Raw genomic sequence first — 14,731 nt, forward strand, 5'->3', positions numbered from 1 at the left:
TACATATAGGCCCCTACTATAAATCAGATACTTGGTCGTGGTCAATTGGACAGATTACCACTCGGAAGAGATTGCCCCCATGTTTATTAGAAATGTCTTTAGGACCGACTGACTGATGAGACTGCCCATATGATTATTGGAGATGTCTCTTGGACAAATTTCTCTTCGAGTAATTTCTAATTGAGGAGCCAGCACAATTAAATACTCCATTGGCATGTGTGATGTTATCATCAGTATCTTTGTCACAATTCTGTATCCACTTTCATCTCGGTTGTGTTGGCATTTGTTTCAGGTATCGCACATTCCCAGAAACCCAATGTTCTGTTGATTGTTGTGGATGATTTGAGACCAGCTATTGGCTGCTAGTGCTACGGCTAAAAATCAAACGAGGACTGACAACGAATTTGAGGGCTTCTTTCCAAAATTACACTGCAGATAAATTGATCAAGTAAAGTATTTTTATGTAGATATTGACGTCATTTTGGTGGCACGTTTAAGATGACTGTGGTCCCAAGTAGTACTCAAGTTGTACTTAAAGAGTTGTCAGGTAGATATTGTGTACTGCCAGTCTCGTGAGATCAGATAACCAGCTGGCAGAGGTTGGTTGTTCCATTGTCCGTCCCCGCCCCCCCCCCCCACTCCCCTTATTTAGGGGGTACATAGGCTTGTTCCCAAGTTTTAAAATCACCCCCTAATGGAAGGAAACAGCATTTTTTTGTACCCCCTATTTGCGGGCTTTTGTGAGGAAATTGACCCCCTATTTGAAGGAAGGATTTGATCTTACCCCCCTAATTGAAGGGAGTCTTGGATCCCTACCCCGAGGATTGTGTTTGATACCTTGGTGATAGCAGCTGTGTTTCCTCTTCATCATCATCAAGGGCTTCCTGAGCAACATGTCTAAGGTGGGTCTGCACTTCTGGAGCAGCAAAGTTCACATCCCCATCAGGATCTTCATGGAAATGCATAACGTGTTCCTGAACATCATCTCCTTGCTGCTGAGGATCCTCAGAAGACCCAGGGAAGGAAAACATGAGAAAATATACCCCTATTTTCAGTTTTTGAAGGGAAAATAGCAGTAATAACACCCCTATTTTATTGATTTTTCGGGGATTTTTCCCCGAAACAAGAGTGAAAATTAACCCCCTTTTCCCGAAAAATCGGGAACGCGCCTGCGGCCCCCTTGACTATGGAGGTGGGGGGGGGGGCGGGTGTCCGTCCTTGTGAGATGATTACCACGGTACAACCAAATCAGTTGTCTTGTACAGCTAAATGACCATTTGAAGTTGTGTCAATGACTTCCCAACCTGACCAGATAACCAGCTGCGCATCCGACATGCGCATCCGATGACGGTAAAGAAATTGACGGTAAAGGATCTCGTGGCATATCAGATGCGCATCCGAAGACGGTAAGGGAATTGACGGTGAAGGATCACGTGGCATATCGGATGCGCATCCGATGACGGTAAAGAAATTGACGGTAAAGGATCTCGTGGCATATCGGATGCGCATCCGAAGACGGTAAGGGAATTGACGGTGAAGGATCTCGTGGCATATCGGATGCGCATCCGATGACGGTAATTGACGGTAAAGGATCTCGTGGCATATCGGATGCGCATCCGAAGACGGTAAGGGAATTGACGGTGAAGGATCTCGTGGCATATCGGATGCGCATCCGATGACGGTAATTGACGGTAAAGGATCTCGTGGCATATCGGATGCGCATCCGAAGACGGTAAGGGAATTGACGGTGAAGGATCTCATGGCATATCGGATGCGCATCCGAAGACGGTAAGGGAATTGACGGTAAAGGATCTCGTGGCATATCGGATGCGCATCCGATGACGGTTTTATAGATATATATATGTAGTCAGGGTGACTGCGCAGGCTGCCGCTGATGCTGAGAGATCCTCATAGGTGAGGACGTCGTCCTGTTTAGCCAAAGATCATCAAGACTGTTCTGCTTTTGGCATGTCTTAGCTTGTTCAGCAATCGACTGTTTTGCGGTTTACAACTTTCTTTCCTTTTCAGCCCAATTTGGCACAGTGGTCAGATTTCGTCCAGTCCCAGGCACAGACACCGTGTTGGAGAACGGAGTCAGCCAATCTATCGCGACAAGACACCAGTGCATCGCCGCGATGCAGGAATACGAGTCCAAATCACCGGAGGAGTTACGCTTTGAGGATTATAAGCTGAATCGAAAGTGTTCGCCGTTTTCTAATCTGGCTAATGCTTTCTTGGACTTTAGATTGTTTAGTGAGGCTGCAGCTGACCCAACTATTGTGGAACTGAATTGATCAGAAATTCGGTACGCATACCGGCGAAGAAGACCCCTGAACCCGAACTTTACAAACTGAAGTACACACTGTGTCGTACTTTGTCGTGTACTTTGTCGTGTACACTTTTGAATTTTGTTTCCACTCTGGTTACTTTCCATGTACATTGTATGTGAATAAATAAATAATTCTCGTCGCCAAAACACGTCACCAAATCTGATGTATGCCATTGGTCAGTTTTTTGACAACCCACTTGTCCTTATCGTGATAGACCAAGGCCTTCGATATTAAGAACCATGGCTCACTTTAATTGATTGGATACAAAAATGTTTCTGCGGCGGGCGCTTCGTTTCTCCATAAAGGCCGGGATCAACAACCATGGGCGTGGTCTCCGGGCCCTCACACAACTTGCTGGCCGACCGGGCATAGTTGACGAGGAAACGTTCAGGTATCCTAAACACTTAGGAAGTTACCGAGATGATTTACCATTCGGGATTAACGGCGACGGCGTAGAGAAGACGAACCTGGAGTCTTATTCTCGCGACATCCGTCCGAAATTAGACCAGTTGCTTCTAAAGCACGGGGGTGTCATTTTCAAGGGGCTACCATTGGATTCCAGTATTGAGTTTTCCCGGTTCATTCGGGCCCTTGGCTACGATGGTATGGATTATGTTGGTGGTGTGGCCTCGCGTTTGAAGATTGCCGAAGGAGTCATTGAAGCCAGTACGTACGAAGAACATGAAGACACGATGGAACCTCACTGCGAGATGGCCTACTTCTCCGTATTTCCTCATCTCGTTAGTATCAATACTAGTTCGGCATTCAAAGATTTCCGAAAGGAGAAAATGGAGTTGCATTATACTCATTCACTCACTCCTGCAACTTGACAACTCCTTACAATGTAGTATGTGGTTTCAAATTGTTGCTACTGGAGGAAAAGTTGGCAAATTGTCTAAATGACGTTTCGATTACGATTTTATCTGAGACTAACTCACACTTGTCCATGTCATAACTAACCTTTGTGCTTTATATGCCTCGGGCCACATTTTGTCTTTATGTTTTCTGTTTCAGTTTTTCCTCTATTGTGAAGTCGCCCCATCAGCGGGTTGCGGGGGAGAATGCGGGGTGACAGACCAGAGGGAAGTGCTCCTGAAACTGGACCCAGAGGTGGTGGAAAAGTTCAAGAAAAAGGGCGTACGGTACCATCGCTGCTTGACGAATAGAGACACCCCCAACCCTCTTCATGGCTATGGCTCTTGGCAGTCGGTAAGGACATTATTTCTAAAGGACGAGTGTCCGGGACCGAAAAGATTATATCGGTCGCTCTAGGCTCTGGGACCTGCATCTCAATCTGTCATTAAACAGGACGAAAACATTGATTTCTGATACAAGGAATTCTCTAAAAATAACATGTTGTGGTCAAGGTAGATCATTGATCTGTAAGGTCAATTGATAAGACCCGCTCCGGCAAAGGAAGACGCGCTTGTCCGACAAATGACTTTTACAGGAAAAATGTCTATAAGTTTTATGAAAGGAACCTTGAAACAGTACATTCGTACTTTTTGTGTCATAGTATTTTTTTGAAATGATATGGCCTACCGGCTCGTTGTTCAGAGAAAAGAAGTAATTTCAAGACGATCCATTAAATCGTACATTGTCTTATTTTCATTCTAGTCCCTGAGAACCGACGATCGCAAGGAAGCCGAGAGGAAACTGGCGGAAGCTGGTCATCGCCCTGATCAGTACCATTGGAACGAGGATGGCTCTCTGAGATTTTGGACTACATCCCAAGTGCTGGTACCACATTACAAAACAGGTACAGTACACGTGAGCATCATACTCGCATAAGGACCGATTCAACTGGAGCGTTTCCTCCCTTGGTCGGTGCGGCAGCAGATTGTCAAAAATGAGCCAAACATGTCTCGTGAATGTAACCCTAATACATGTACATGTAATATCAATCTTTTGTTTCAGGCGAGATGATGTGGTTCAACCAGGTCGACAGCATGAATTGGACCTACTTTAAAAGCAAGACAGGCAAACTCTACGACCTGCTTAAGAATGAAGACCCTGCCATGTCTCCCTTCACAACATACTACGGAGACGGCACAGACATAGAACCCGATGTTCTACAGCACATCAGAGAAGTACAGTGGCGGTGTACCGTCGCCGAACAGCCGCAACAGGGAAATGTCCTAGCGTTGGACAATATGAGAGTTGCACACAGCAAGTTTGGTTACAAGGGTCCGAGGACGATGCGGGTTGCACTTGCGCGTTGGGCGGACAGCGATTCGAAATAGGACTCTGCGTCAAACAACATGCCAGTGACTGTCGCGGAGAGGTGGTTGGTCGAGGGTGTGTCAATATCGACAGGTTGTGCCCGTATATAACTCAGTGTACATGTATATTGCTGCTACTATCGTAATCTATAGTTCAGTTTGTAGTATTATCCACTCCAGAAGAATCTGCCGGCGGAAACAGAACAGTGTGGTCTTGTCGGATCTCTTTCTCCGACAAATCTGAACATCAAATCCTTTCGATTATAGTCAGGAATAGATCAGCGCAACTTTCCTTTTGTTTAATGATTGGCTGATCGCCACCCCATGTATCACCAGAAACAAGGGAGTGTCGGATCAGATCTTCAAGAAACTACCATAAACTGGTGTTTAGGTCGAATGTTGAAGTTGGCCTACATTATGTAGGCCCACTTCAAGATTCGAGTGATGCAATCCATAACTTGGCAAAGGAATGTTTGATAAGGAGTTGACATCTTAATCGAGATGAACCAGGATTTAGACTAAAGTCCAAATCACGCTATTGTGATTCCGGGCGCCTTCGATTTATAAGACAATGGCATATTTTGATACTATTGGTAACGATCCAAACGATGTACGACATGTACATGTACAACGATACACTCTGAGAGCATGATCATGGTAGAAGAAGACGGGAATTTTTATGGCTTCGCGGCGTGACCGGGTGGACCAGAATTTAGTCCGGTCTCTTGGTTCGTAAGACAAGTCCCGGGTAGGGGCAAACTAATATATTTCCGTTCGTCGTAATACATGAAGCTGTAGTGTACATACTGGAAGATTGTAGCGATTCAATAAAAATGACGAGATTCAAGAATTAACAATGGTAAACATTAGATGACGGGGAATTGACCAATGTGGACCGGATTCAACCTGAATTACCCCAATTCTACTTCTCTTCAGATATAAGACAATAACAATTCAAATATAGGCGTACTCGAAAATTACATCTAATCATTTGAGCAAGATCAACCGGACAGGATTTGATCTCATGACCGCCATGGACTGGGATTTGACCTCGTATCGTACCGTGTCAAGTAGGCCTAATATACTCGTAACAGGATCACATCAACAGCAAACCGAAATCAGCGCCTCTAGTGTAAAGTGTCAGTTTTGAGAAATCATTCAATTCAAAATTCACGGCAAAAATAAAATTTCCATTGGCGCCCAATCGGATTTGGACACAAAACGCTCAAGAAGGCATGACAGTGAAATGGTGGTTCTGAATTGTCCTAATAGGTAACCGGTGTGTAGCCACTATTTCCCAGAAATGCATCCTCTTGCAATGAAACAGGGCCTACAGCATGTAAGCCCTATCCTCCTCAAGCATTTTTCGGAGAATGTATGTATCGAGTGAAATGGGCATCTTTTAACCGTACCAATCTGCCACCAGCAGACGCGACGCGTGGCTTGTTATCGATCCATGGGGGATGCTATACTTTATATAACTGCTGTAGCCGCCATGACTGCAGCCAGCGCTGTATGACCATACACAGCTGATACAGCTGATGATGTGTGCATGGAGCCACATGCTTAGGTGATTCTAGCAGAGGTACCGGTAATTGATGTTCGGGTGAGTAACCAGCCTAGTATCTGGACATGTTGATGTGTGCGAAGTTCGGCATGTGAACACAAATCTGATATGCAGGTTGAGCTTCAATATTTACTACGATCCGGATGGGTAAACACTCATTGATAGGTTTGTTTGAGAAAGATAGGAATCAATCGAATATAGCACAGCGTTCTTTTTGATATATGTAGTTTATCATTTCGAGGGAGAAGCCTAGCAATAGCCTACTAGGCCTTTTTACACGGTGCTGGTTCAAGACAACCCTCCAGAACCGTCACGAGGCGTGTTCGGTTCAGGACGGTTCATTTCGCTTTTACACGGGGACGGTTCGACGATCTGGCCTCGATCCGGCTCCAGGCCGGTTCGTCACTAACATCGTCAATTGGTGGCGCTGATCAATCCTGCTGGCGGTGGAGCTACGAAAATATCACAACAACAAATAATACAAAATGGTTTACGATGGCGCCGGTGAGATGCTGAGTTTTTGCTTTGTACACAGCATTTGTATGGAAAGAAAGCTCTTGCTCTCGATAAATTGAAGATTTCACAGCAGTTTCTTTCCGCGGAAAATTTCATGCCAGGAACACGGCAGCTATTCCCGCGAATGACGTCACGCGAGTACCGTGTGCAAACCGGCTCGGAGCCGGTTCGCTTTTACACGCATAAATAAACCCTCCTCCACCGGCCTACACCGGCCTGCACCGACCCGAGACCGGCGATCGGAACCCGCCTCGGACCAGGAGGGTTCAGGACGGTAGGTTCGCTTTTACACGAGGGAAAATAAACCGGCTGGTACCTGAACTAGTCTCGATCCGGCTTGAACCCGCACCGTGTAAAAACGCTATTGATTGATGGTAAGTGCGTGTATTGTAATTGCCGTCTATGATCTAGGCCTATATACATTTGTGTACTCTTAATATCTTTGACAGTGCATTTAGACTACATAATGCAGTGCAGTGGGCCTACGTTTAGTTTATCACTGCAGTGTATGCGCATATGTATTCACAGGCCATCGTATATCATCAAATGATAGATAAAGCAGGTCATAATGAAGAATGACTTTTGCCTAACATTTTGGATGAACGAGTGTTATGTTAGTAACGCAGCTCGGATCAAATTTCAGTTGTAATCAGCGCCTCTAGTATCAAGATTGCAAATCTGGATGATGTGAACCTCACTTGATTACCATGGTAACAGCATAAGAAACTGGCTCTAGGAAAATCTTCTGCCGACTTAACATAACCATATTTCTACCCAGTCAAGCCAACTTAAGAATTTAGTATGAAGCCCGTGGCAGCCGAGATGGTTTCCCTAATGAAAGGTCTTGGTGGGGTATCTACCCGTCGATACACTTGTTTTTTTCAAAGACTCTAAAAAAGGCAAAGTACACCGTATGGTGCTTTTGTCGTCAATGACATAATCCCTAACAAGGCGATTTTCGCTGAGAGTCTATACATGTAGCATCAGATGAACACATGAAACAATAATATGAATAATTGGTCACCTCCATGTGCCATTATTGACCAGCATACAGCTGGGCATGGTCCACATAATGCCGCTGTCATCAACAATTCCATCTTAAATCATCGGAATCGTTATACAAACTTCAAATTAGCTCTACAAAATAAAATAACGAGCATCGGATCCCAGTGATGAGACGATTCATATTGTGCACTTTTTTCCCGACCGCAGGCTACCCTTTTCACCAGGGGTTGATATATAGCGAAAGGCGCAGTTAATTGAAAACCACCGGTGGGTTGCATAAGGAAAGTGCTCGACCCCCGACTTCAATAGACTCGTTGACCAGTCGGCGCTGACCAGAGGGTCGTGAGGTTCCATGGACTACGACTTCAGTAGCCTAGAAGGGCTTAACTATTCGTTGAAATAGTGAATTTATCCTTTATTTCATGCAATTCAAGGTCTGTGGTACACTTCGACCTGCCTGCACGACGGTTAATGTACTAAAGTTAGTACCCCGGCATGTTGATAATGAAAGGTGAGGCCATTATTTGCCAATAATGAGAGCGTATTAGATTACTACATAATTTATGTAAGATGGCTTGCAGCTGTCACAGAGCGACACCAGCTGACCGCGCGACAGGCCCACATCTCTCATATACGCGTATCTTGGTTTAGTCGATTAAGGCCTTGGCATGAAATGAGGAGTCCAGTCCAGCAGTCCAGTCCAGCAGTTAAGAAGTGGCGTTCATACCTGTACACAGGTAGGCATCCACAACGCAGGGCTAATATAATCCGGGAGGGGAGCGACTTTTATTCAACATGCTGGGTACAACATATGGGGTACAATGATTTGAATATGTTGTGGGATATAGTACGCCTACCTTAAACTTAAGAATGTGGTTTTCTTGGTCAGGTAGACGTACTCTATCCCACAACATATTCAAATCATTTGTACCCTGCATGTTGAATAAGAGTCGCTCCCCTCCCGGACTATATAAGCTTTTTTCCGAGGTTTCGCGGGGAGGCGCATTATGACTGTAGCGCCGGGGTTAGTGAAACTCGGGCCAATTATTTCTTACTCATCGGACGGAAGGTTATCTAGCCCGATGCAACTGATAGCTTCTCTGACAACAGAGGCGAGTCACCGTGCTCGTCTTTTATCAATCCTCCCTTTCCATGTTGCACATTAATTGTGCGCGGATTTCCAGTGACCGCTTGTAAGATCTGTTTAGATACGCTTGTAGCCAACTGCCAATGATCGGTGGCATTGTCATTGACCCTTCGCGCATTTGGCAACAGCTTATTTATTCTCACATAGTTGAAACATCTGCTGACCCATCCAGAGGTCAGGTTTTTTGGATACTCCTACCACGTATACAAAATACGTTTGAAATATTGAGAGGCGGAGTATATTGAGAATCACTCTGGTGGCGGCTGACCTGGCCTTGAGGACCAGGATTATAGTGACGCTGAAGTATTTATACCGTAACCCTTTTCCCAAACTGCTCTCGCCATATCTGTACCAGCACACCCAATGTTGAAGAGATCAAGCCCATCATCAGCTGCATGTCGATACAAGTTTTGGAGTCTCTTGGACTTACAGTATGTAGTTCGAAGAAAGCGACGGAGTGTTCAGAATGTCTCCACCTTGATGTTCCACAGTCGGCTGATCCATGTTCTGTGATTTCTATCATTTCAGATCAAGATGAAGACCCCTCACCACATCAAAGAGTCGCTGGTGGTCTTTATCTTATGGGCAGTGGTGACGTACATACTGTGTGTATACTGGAGTAGACAGCGACCTGTCATCGTGATCATCAATGAAAGTAAGTCGAATCAACCCACCTTCGTTCGTCTGCAGTGTTTAAATGTCGCCCCCAGGTGGAAGAAAGAAATCATGGCCGAATTACAGTCATTTCAGAGTCAGAGCGATGAGAGTGGTAGATACTACAAGTAGTTCGATACCAACCCACATTGTTCAATCGAAAGGGACAATAGGTAATGTAGAAACTCTTTTGTATTAGGCCTGTGTGTGCGAGTCAGTGCGTGCCGGCGTGAGTCAGTGCGTGCCCTTGATAATGCGTCTGTATTCTTCACGATATATCTACATGTACCTTCTTCTTTCAGGTTTTTATATAAAGTCGGGGTTCAAGCACCAGCCACGGGCGCAGTCAAAAGCTAGCGAGGCCGAGCCGTGGCGGCATGGAGCTTCAACAAAAGAAGAGAAAAGTGTTCACCCGTTTCCCTTCTTCGAGGAAAACGTGACGGACTGCCATCGATCAGCGATTGGAGTAAACAAGCCACGTGGTACCAACGGCAAGGGTGTGGGGTATGGGCGCCAGTGGCCGTTGATGCGATGCAGTGGTCACACGAGTGTAACGGAGACCTTGTGCAAAGTCCTCGCAATGCAACTCCAGGAGTGCGAACGTCAGCAGCTGCTTCAAATTGTGGACGCCTTTCAACAGTTTGCGAAATCGAAACAGTTGGTGTATTTCATGGGGAAGAAAATGTTATTAGGATCTTGGCGCCATCACGGTCTCATCCCGTATGAACGAGATTTGACGATATTTGTTAGCAGTAAAAACAAAATGGACGTTATCAAACATTTCTCTGGATTAAATGCTCTCAAGATGAAAAACCTTGACACGAGCTCACTAAGACTTTCCCCGAAATCACCTATTCGTCTCCACAACACAACATATGTAGACATTCTGTTTTTCGAAGAAAATGGAACACATGTTTTTCATATGTCATCAAATGATACCTCGTACCTCATAAAGAAAACCCTTGTCTTCCCAACTCACATGAGGCCTTTTGGTCCTTTTGACCTTTCAGCTCCCAAATCGTCTGCTGTGATTCTGTTCGAATTATTTGGTGATGCTGACATGTGTGGAAGCTATAGTGCCAAAGTGCCGTGCTCGGATCTTAAAGGTTATGTCGCATTCGTTTTCCGACGCGTAGCGGAGTTCATGGGGCCAATCGAAGAGAGGCTGGGCTGGGGTAATCTTAGTTTACAGTTTGAATTTCCGAGAGAAGACATTCACTCTGTTTCAGTCAACCCTTTCACATTGAAATTGCCGAAACATAGCAATTGAAACTGATCTAGATTCAAAGTGTGTGTATGTATCAAATCGAACGCGATAGCATATTTCCTTAAGGCTGTCCTTAGGAAATGAGATGAGAGTACGAATCTTGACCAAAAATGCTGTGTCGGCGTGGTTTAGCCGGTTGTTGGGTGTCTCTTTCACTTAAGCCTTTTTTACACTGTATTGCATGTAATATAGGTCTTATGTACCCGCCAATCAGCTATAGCTGTAATTAGCGTCTAGATAGTATCTTTGAAACACCGTGAATATGCATTATGGTGGGTCGGGAGGCTACAGGTAAGAGCCGCGTTGGTCGGATTATGATAGACGATTCATTGGATTGGGAGCGACATTATCACTATCAGGTACCAGACTTGAAACCTTGAGCACCCCGCAAAAGAGAGATTTGTGTCTCCTCGACGAGCAGTGGTCCCCAGCCTGAACAGACGCAGACGGGATATGCGTAGTGCTCACTATTGCTTTGTTTGTATTAGGACCGATGACCAGGAGAGGTATTCCTTCCTCGCTGAACATTTCCCTCTTCCAAGGACAACGAGCACATCTATGTCATTCTCTGATACATGTACATATTGTCACGGTTACCGGTAATTCTGATGCCGTACGATACTCAAAGGGGCATTGAATATTGACTTATACGATTTCTCAGTGCACGGTGCCAACATGTAAAACTGTTACCCGTATTACAGTGCCTGGGTTTTGTAAAAAAGTTTACGTTCCAGCATTTTGTTCGAGTATAGTTTTTGAGTTGTTTTCACCATGTTTACTCCGATCTTTATCAGAAACAACAAAATATTGTTTATCATTCAGGATGTTTATCATTTTTGTCTGACACTTCTTGTGTGTGTTTTTCCGAGTAACGGCGTTGTGTATGTCAATGAACAAAAGAAACCCAGCTAACTACTTTTACAAATAAACCGTACTGTACCACATGTCTCTCAATATCAACAACATGTTTTGATGAGCAGCAATCTCGATCTATAGTTTTGTTTGTGGAGGCGACAAACGCCCTTGAATTTTTGCTTGTCTCAACATAATAAAACACCACAGACACTTGGTTGTTTTTGTTTTGTTGCTAAAAACCAACAAGATTCGTTGGTAAATAAATTCGGTACATACTGATCAGAAAATCCATTTGATTCAATGGGGGTGTCAACCGGATTGAGACATTTGCGGGTGATACATTTAACAAGACTGCACAACATTTTAGGCGAGAAAATGAAGCAGGTTCTGTCGGATGAAATGGTGGACTGCAGGCAAAGTTTATAGAGATTTTGTTCGATTCTGCCCAACGGTTCTGTCAACTGAGCGGGAGATGCAACCAGGCTGCCCTGCATCGTCATCATTAACATCCATGTAGCTAAGAGTCGACGGCGAACTATGACGTACAAATACGTCTATGGATCTCCATCCCCGGGGAAGGGTTTTTCCTACCAGCACTTCACTGCCTACAGTGTCACCCTTGAACAACCAGGATCGGAGTTTGGAGTCAAATCTCTACTCCATTGTGTAGTGATTTGTGCCGTTTTGGTGAAATGTAAAGTGGCGCGATTTTTTGCCCCGACCTTTACGTGCCGAGTGCAAATCTTAAAATATTACTGCATCGCAAAGTTCCGGAGGTCGCATCAACCCAATTTGTTTATGAAAGGTAGGGCAATGTTCGTGTGTGAAGGTTATCTATACTCATGTGTTATTTTAGTATTCTCTTTGTGTTTGTCTCTCTACTCCATTTCTTCCTGAATAGATTACACAGGCAGAGAATCCTACACCAAGGCGAGGTTGGTAATCGGAGGAGCTGCCCTGAAGCTGCCGAAACCTGGCGACGAACTGACAGTTGCCGAGGCTTTCTATTTCCTCGATAGTCAACGTGCCATGATTGTTTATCACACCAACTCGACAGTTATTGGTTTGGTTTTCAAACTGCTTTGCAGCCAAACGAAGAAAAAGTATGTTCATATAAAAACTGTCAAGAGTGATAAATATGCAGGAAATGGAATTCTTAAGTTTGTGAAAAGTCCGCCCTTGATTGGAAAATGGGGAGCTGATGCTGTTTTTATTACTATTGGGGTCGTGGGGAAAAGGCGTAGGTGGTCTTTTATCTACGTCTCAGGAAAGGAACATTTGGGCAACGTACAAAAGGAGCATGATCAGTATTTTTCGACCGTTAAAAAGCTGTTATTTACCCCAGCCAAAAATGGGGCATACTGTTGTCAAATGATGACCTCGCAATCGGGTAGATCAGTTAGCCTCATCTTTGAAATAGCTTATTATGACGTTATTATACGCCTGCTGGGAAATGGCGAATCAGTTTTGTTCGTGAAGCACAGACAACTTGCGATCAGACCTCTGTCCGAGTCTGAATCATATTGCTCAAACATGTTCATACACGAAGGCACCGCGATCATTATTGGGCTACATCGCTATTACAGGAAATTACAAATAATTCGATACTGGCCGAATGGTCGTATCTTTTCTGATTTACTACTGGAACGGCCCGGACGCCTGTATGGGTCGCTTTGGACAGTACTGGACGAGACGCGACAACGAGTCGTGGTCGTATCGGCATTAGGTGTAATCCTCGAGATGTGGTGGTCTGAAGGCCAAATCAAATTTGCCGAGTTTCGTTGTCGTCTTCAGAAAAGACAATTAACAAGAAAAAGACTTAGCTTTTTCATTGACGAGGATGCTTGGTTGTTATGGTGGTCATTGGGCGACCAGCAGAGTTTCCAGGCTTACCTTCCCGTGTAGCGGGCGGGGTCAGAGGGGCCCCTTTACAATCATTAGGGATAAACTGTGGCTATTGAGACAGAGTTGAAAGAGGAAACTGAACGACTGGAGAGAAGTACAATATGAACAGCTTTTATACCACCCCTATAGAACGGGATTACTGACGGAGGTCCTAACTTCACTCTCGTATCGAAATGGAAGAAAGCACTGATTTATATATAGTATTATGAAGTTTGGCATTTACGTCCTTCATCTGTAATCAAGACCTGTCGGTACAACGTGATATCCATACCGTATATCGACATGGCCGTCTCCGATCCCCTATCCCCAAAGCAGCAATATGGCCCGTAAAAATGATCAATGTTTGCTGAATGAACTGCCAATAAAGGTATTCCCGTGTGATGATGAGGTAGACATTGGCTATGAGTTTTATGAGATGTTCCGCGCATTTCGGGCGACGATCGTGCCAGCGTAATATGATGATGCACTGGGGTATTGCCCTGCACGGTACACGCTCGTTTAAAGCGCCAACGGGCGACTTTTGTCTACAAAATGATCTCGTTTCAGTGCCCGTAAAATCCGTAATCGCTGTATTTAATATTGATTGCAGGGTTGCTGTGGTCACCGCTTCTGGTCGCAGGCACCTCCGTTAACCACCGCGAACGAGCGATTTCTTTCGTATAAGATTGTGGTCGCGCAGCGATTTAATCGCTCGTTTGCGGGACGCTTTAGTTATACTGACTAAGAGGATCCAAGTCTTGCCAACACAAAACCCGTCCCCCCCCCCATGTTTCACTTTGGTGATATCGACCTACTGATATTACGTTTCATCAAAGTGATATCATCTATTGATGCTGCGACTATACATGTAACTTCGGAAACTGAGGCGAGGCGACGTAGCACAGATCATCCAGGGTCGCCCCAATGACAGGTCAACGGAACACGACTAGTTGATTAACATTTCAGATGTCGTTTTTGCCGGAGTAACATTTTCTAGAAATGAAACATATTACCTTGCATAACGATATTCGAAAATGTGGAAAATGTCAAAGTAATCCAGAGCACGTCATGCCGACGGCAGGGGAAGGGGAAAGACAAGTCGCAGTCTATCTACAATAGTGAGGTTTTACAACCACCAGGTTAGGCCCTACGACGACGTTATCTATTGTGTGAGTTCCCCGAACAATAGATAAACGTCGTAGTAGGGCCTAACCGGGTGGTTGCGAAACCTCACTAAGCAGTGGCGGACGTAAAGGAAAGACTGGTGTTTGAAGGTCGCCAGTG

General features: G+C 44.9%; 2 protein-coding genes across 12 annotated transcripts; both read left to right on the forward strand.

Moving 5' to 3' along the window:
- Window positions 1-2,548: 2,548 nt before the first annotated feature.
- On the forward strand, window positions 2,549-5,409 carry LOC135492089 (uncharacterized). Its single transcript, XM_064778261.1, has 4 exons — window positions 2,549-3,070; window positions 3,345-3,539; window positions 3,948-4,089; window positions 4,248-5,409. Exons 1-4 carry the CDS (start codon window positions 2,600-2,602, stop codon window positions 4,571-4,573), a joined length of 1,134 nt encoding a protein of 377 aa, XP_064634331.1. The 5' UTR covers window positions 2,549-2,599; the 3' UTR covers window positions 4,574-5,409.
- A 136-nt stretch (window positions 5,410-5,545) lies between these two features.
- Window positions 5,546-14,226, forward strand: LOC135492087 (uncharacterized). Of its 11 annotated transcripts, none has more exons than XR_010448021.1 (6): window positions 5,546-6,284; window positions 8,075-8,151; window positions 9,316-9,442; window positions 9,744-12,368; window positions 12,465-13,835; window positions 14,058-14,226. XR_010448021.1 is itself a non-coding variant. In XM_064778250.1 (5 exons), exons 4-5 carry the CDS (start codon window positions 12,101-12,103, stop codon window positions 13,466-13,468), a joined length of 1,272 nt encoding a protein of 423 aa, XP_064634320.1. In that variant the 5' UTR covers window positions 5,546-6,284; window positions 8,075-8,151; window positions 9,316-9,442; window positions 9,744-12,100; the 3' UTR covers window positions 13,469-14,226. The 11 variants fall into 11 exon arrangements, 9 of the variants coding, with proteins under 9 accessions (XP_064634320.1, XP_064634321.1, XP_064634322.1 ...); XR_010448022.1 differs by having other exon boundaries at window positions 12,465-13,562; XM_064778250.1 differs by having other exon boundaries at window positions 12,465-14,226.
- Window positions 14,227-14,731: the final 505 nt, after the last annotated feature.

The sequence above is a fragment of the Lineus longissimus genome, chromosome 8 (genome assembly GCF_910592395.1).
Source record: "Lineus longissimus chromosome 8, tnLinLong1.2, whole genome shotgun sequence".
Lineage (NCBI taxonomy): Eukaryota > Metazoa > Nemertea > Pilidiophora > Heteronemertea > Lineidae > Lineus > Lineus longissimus.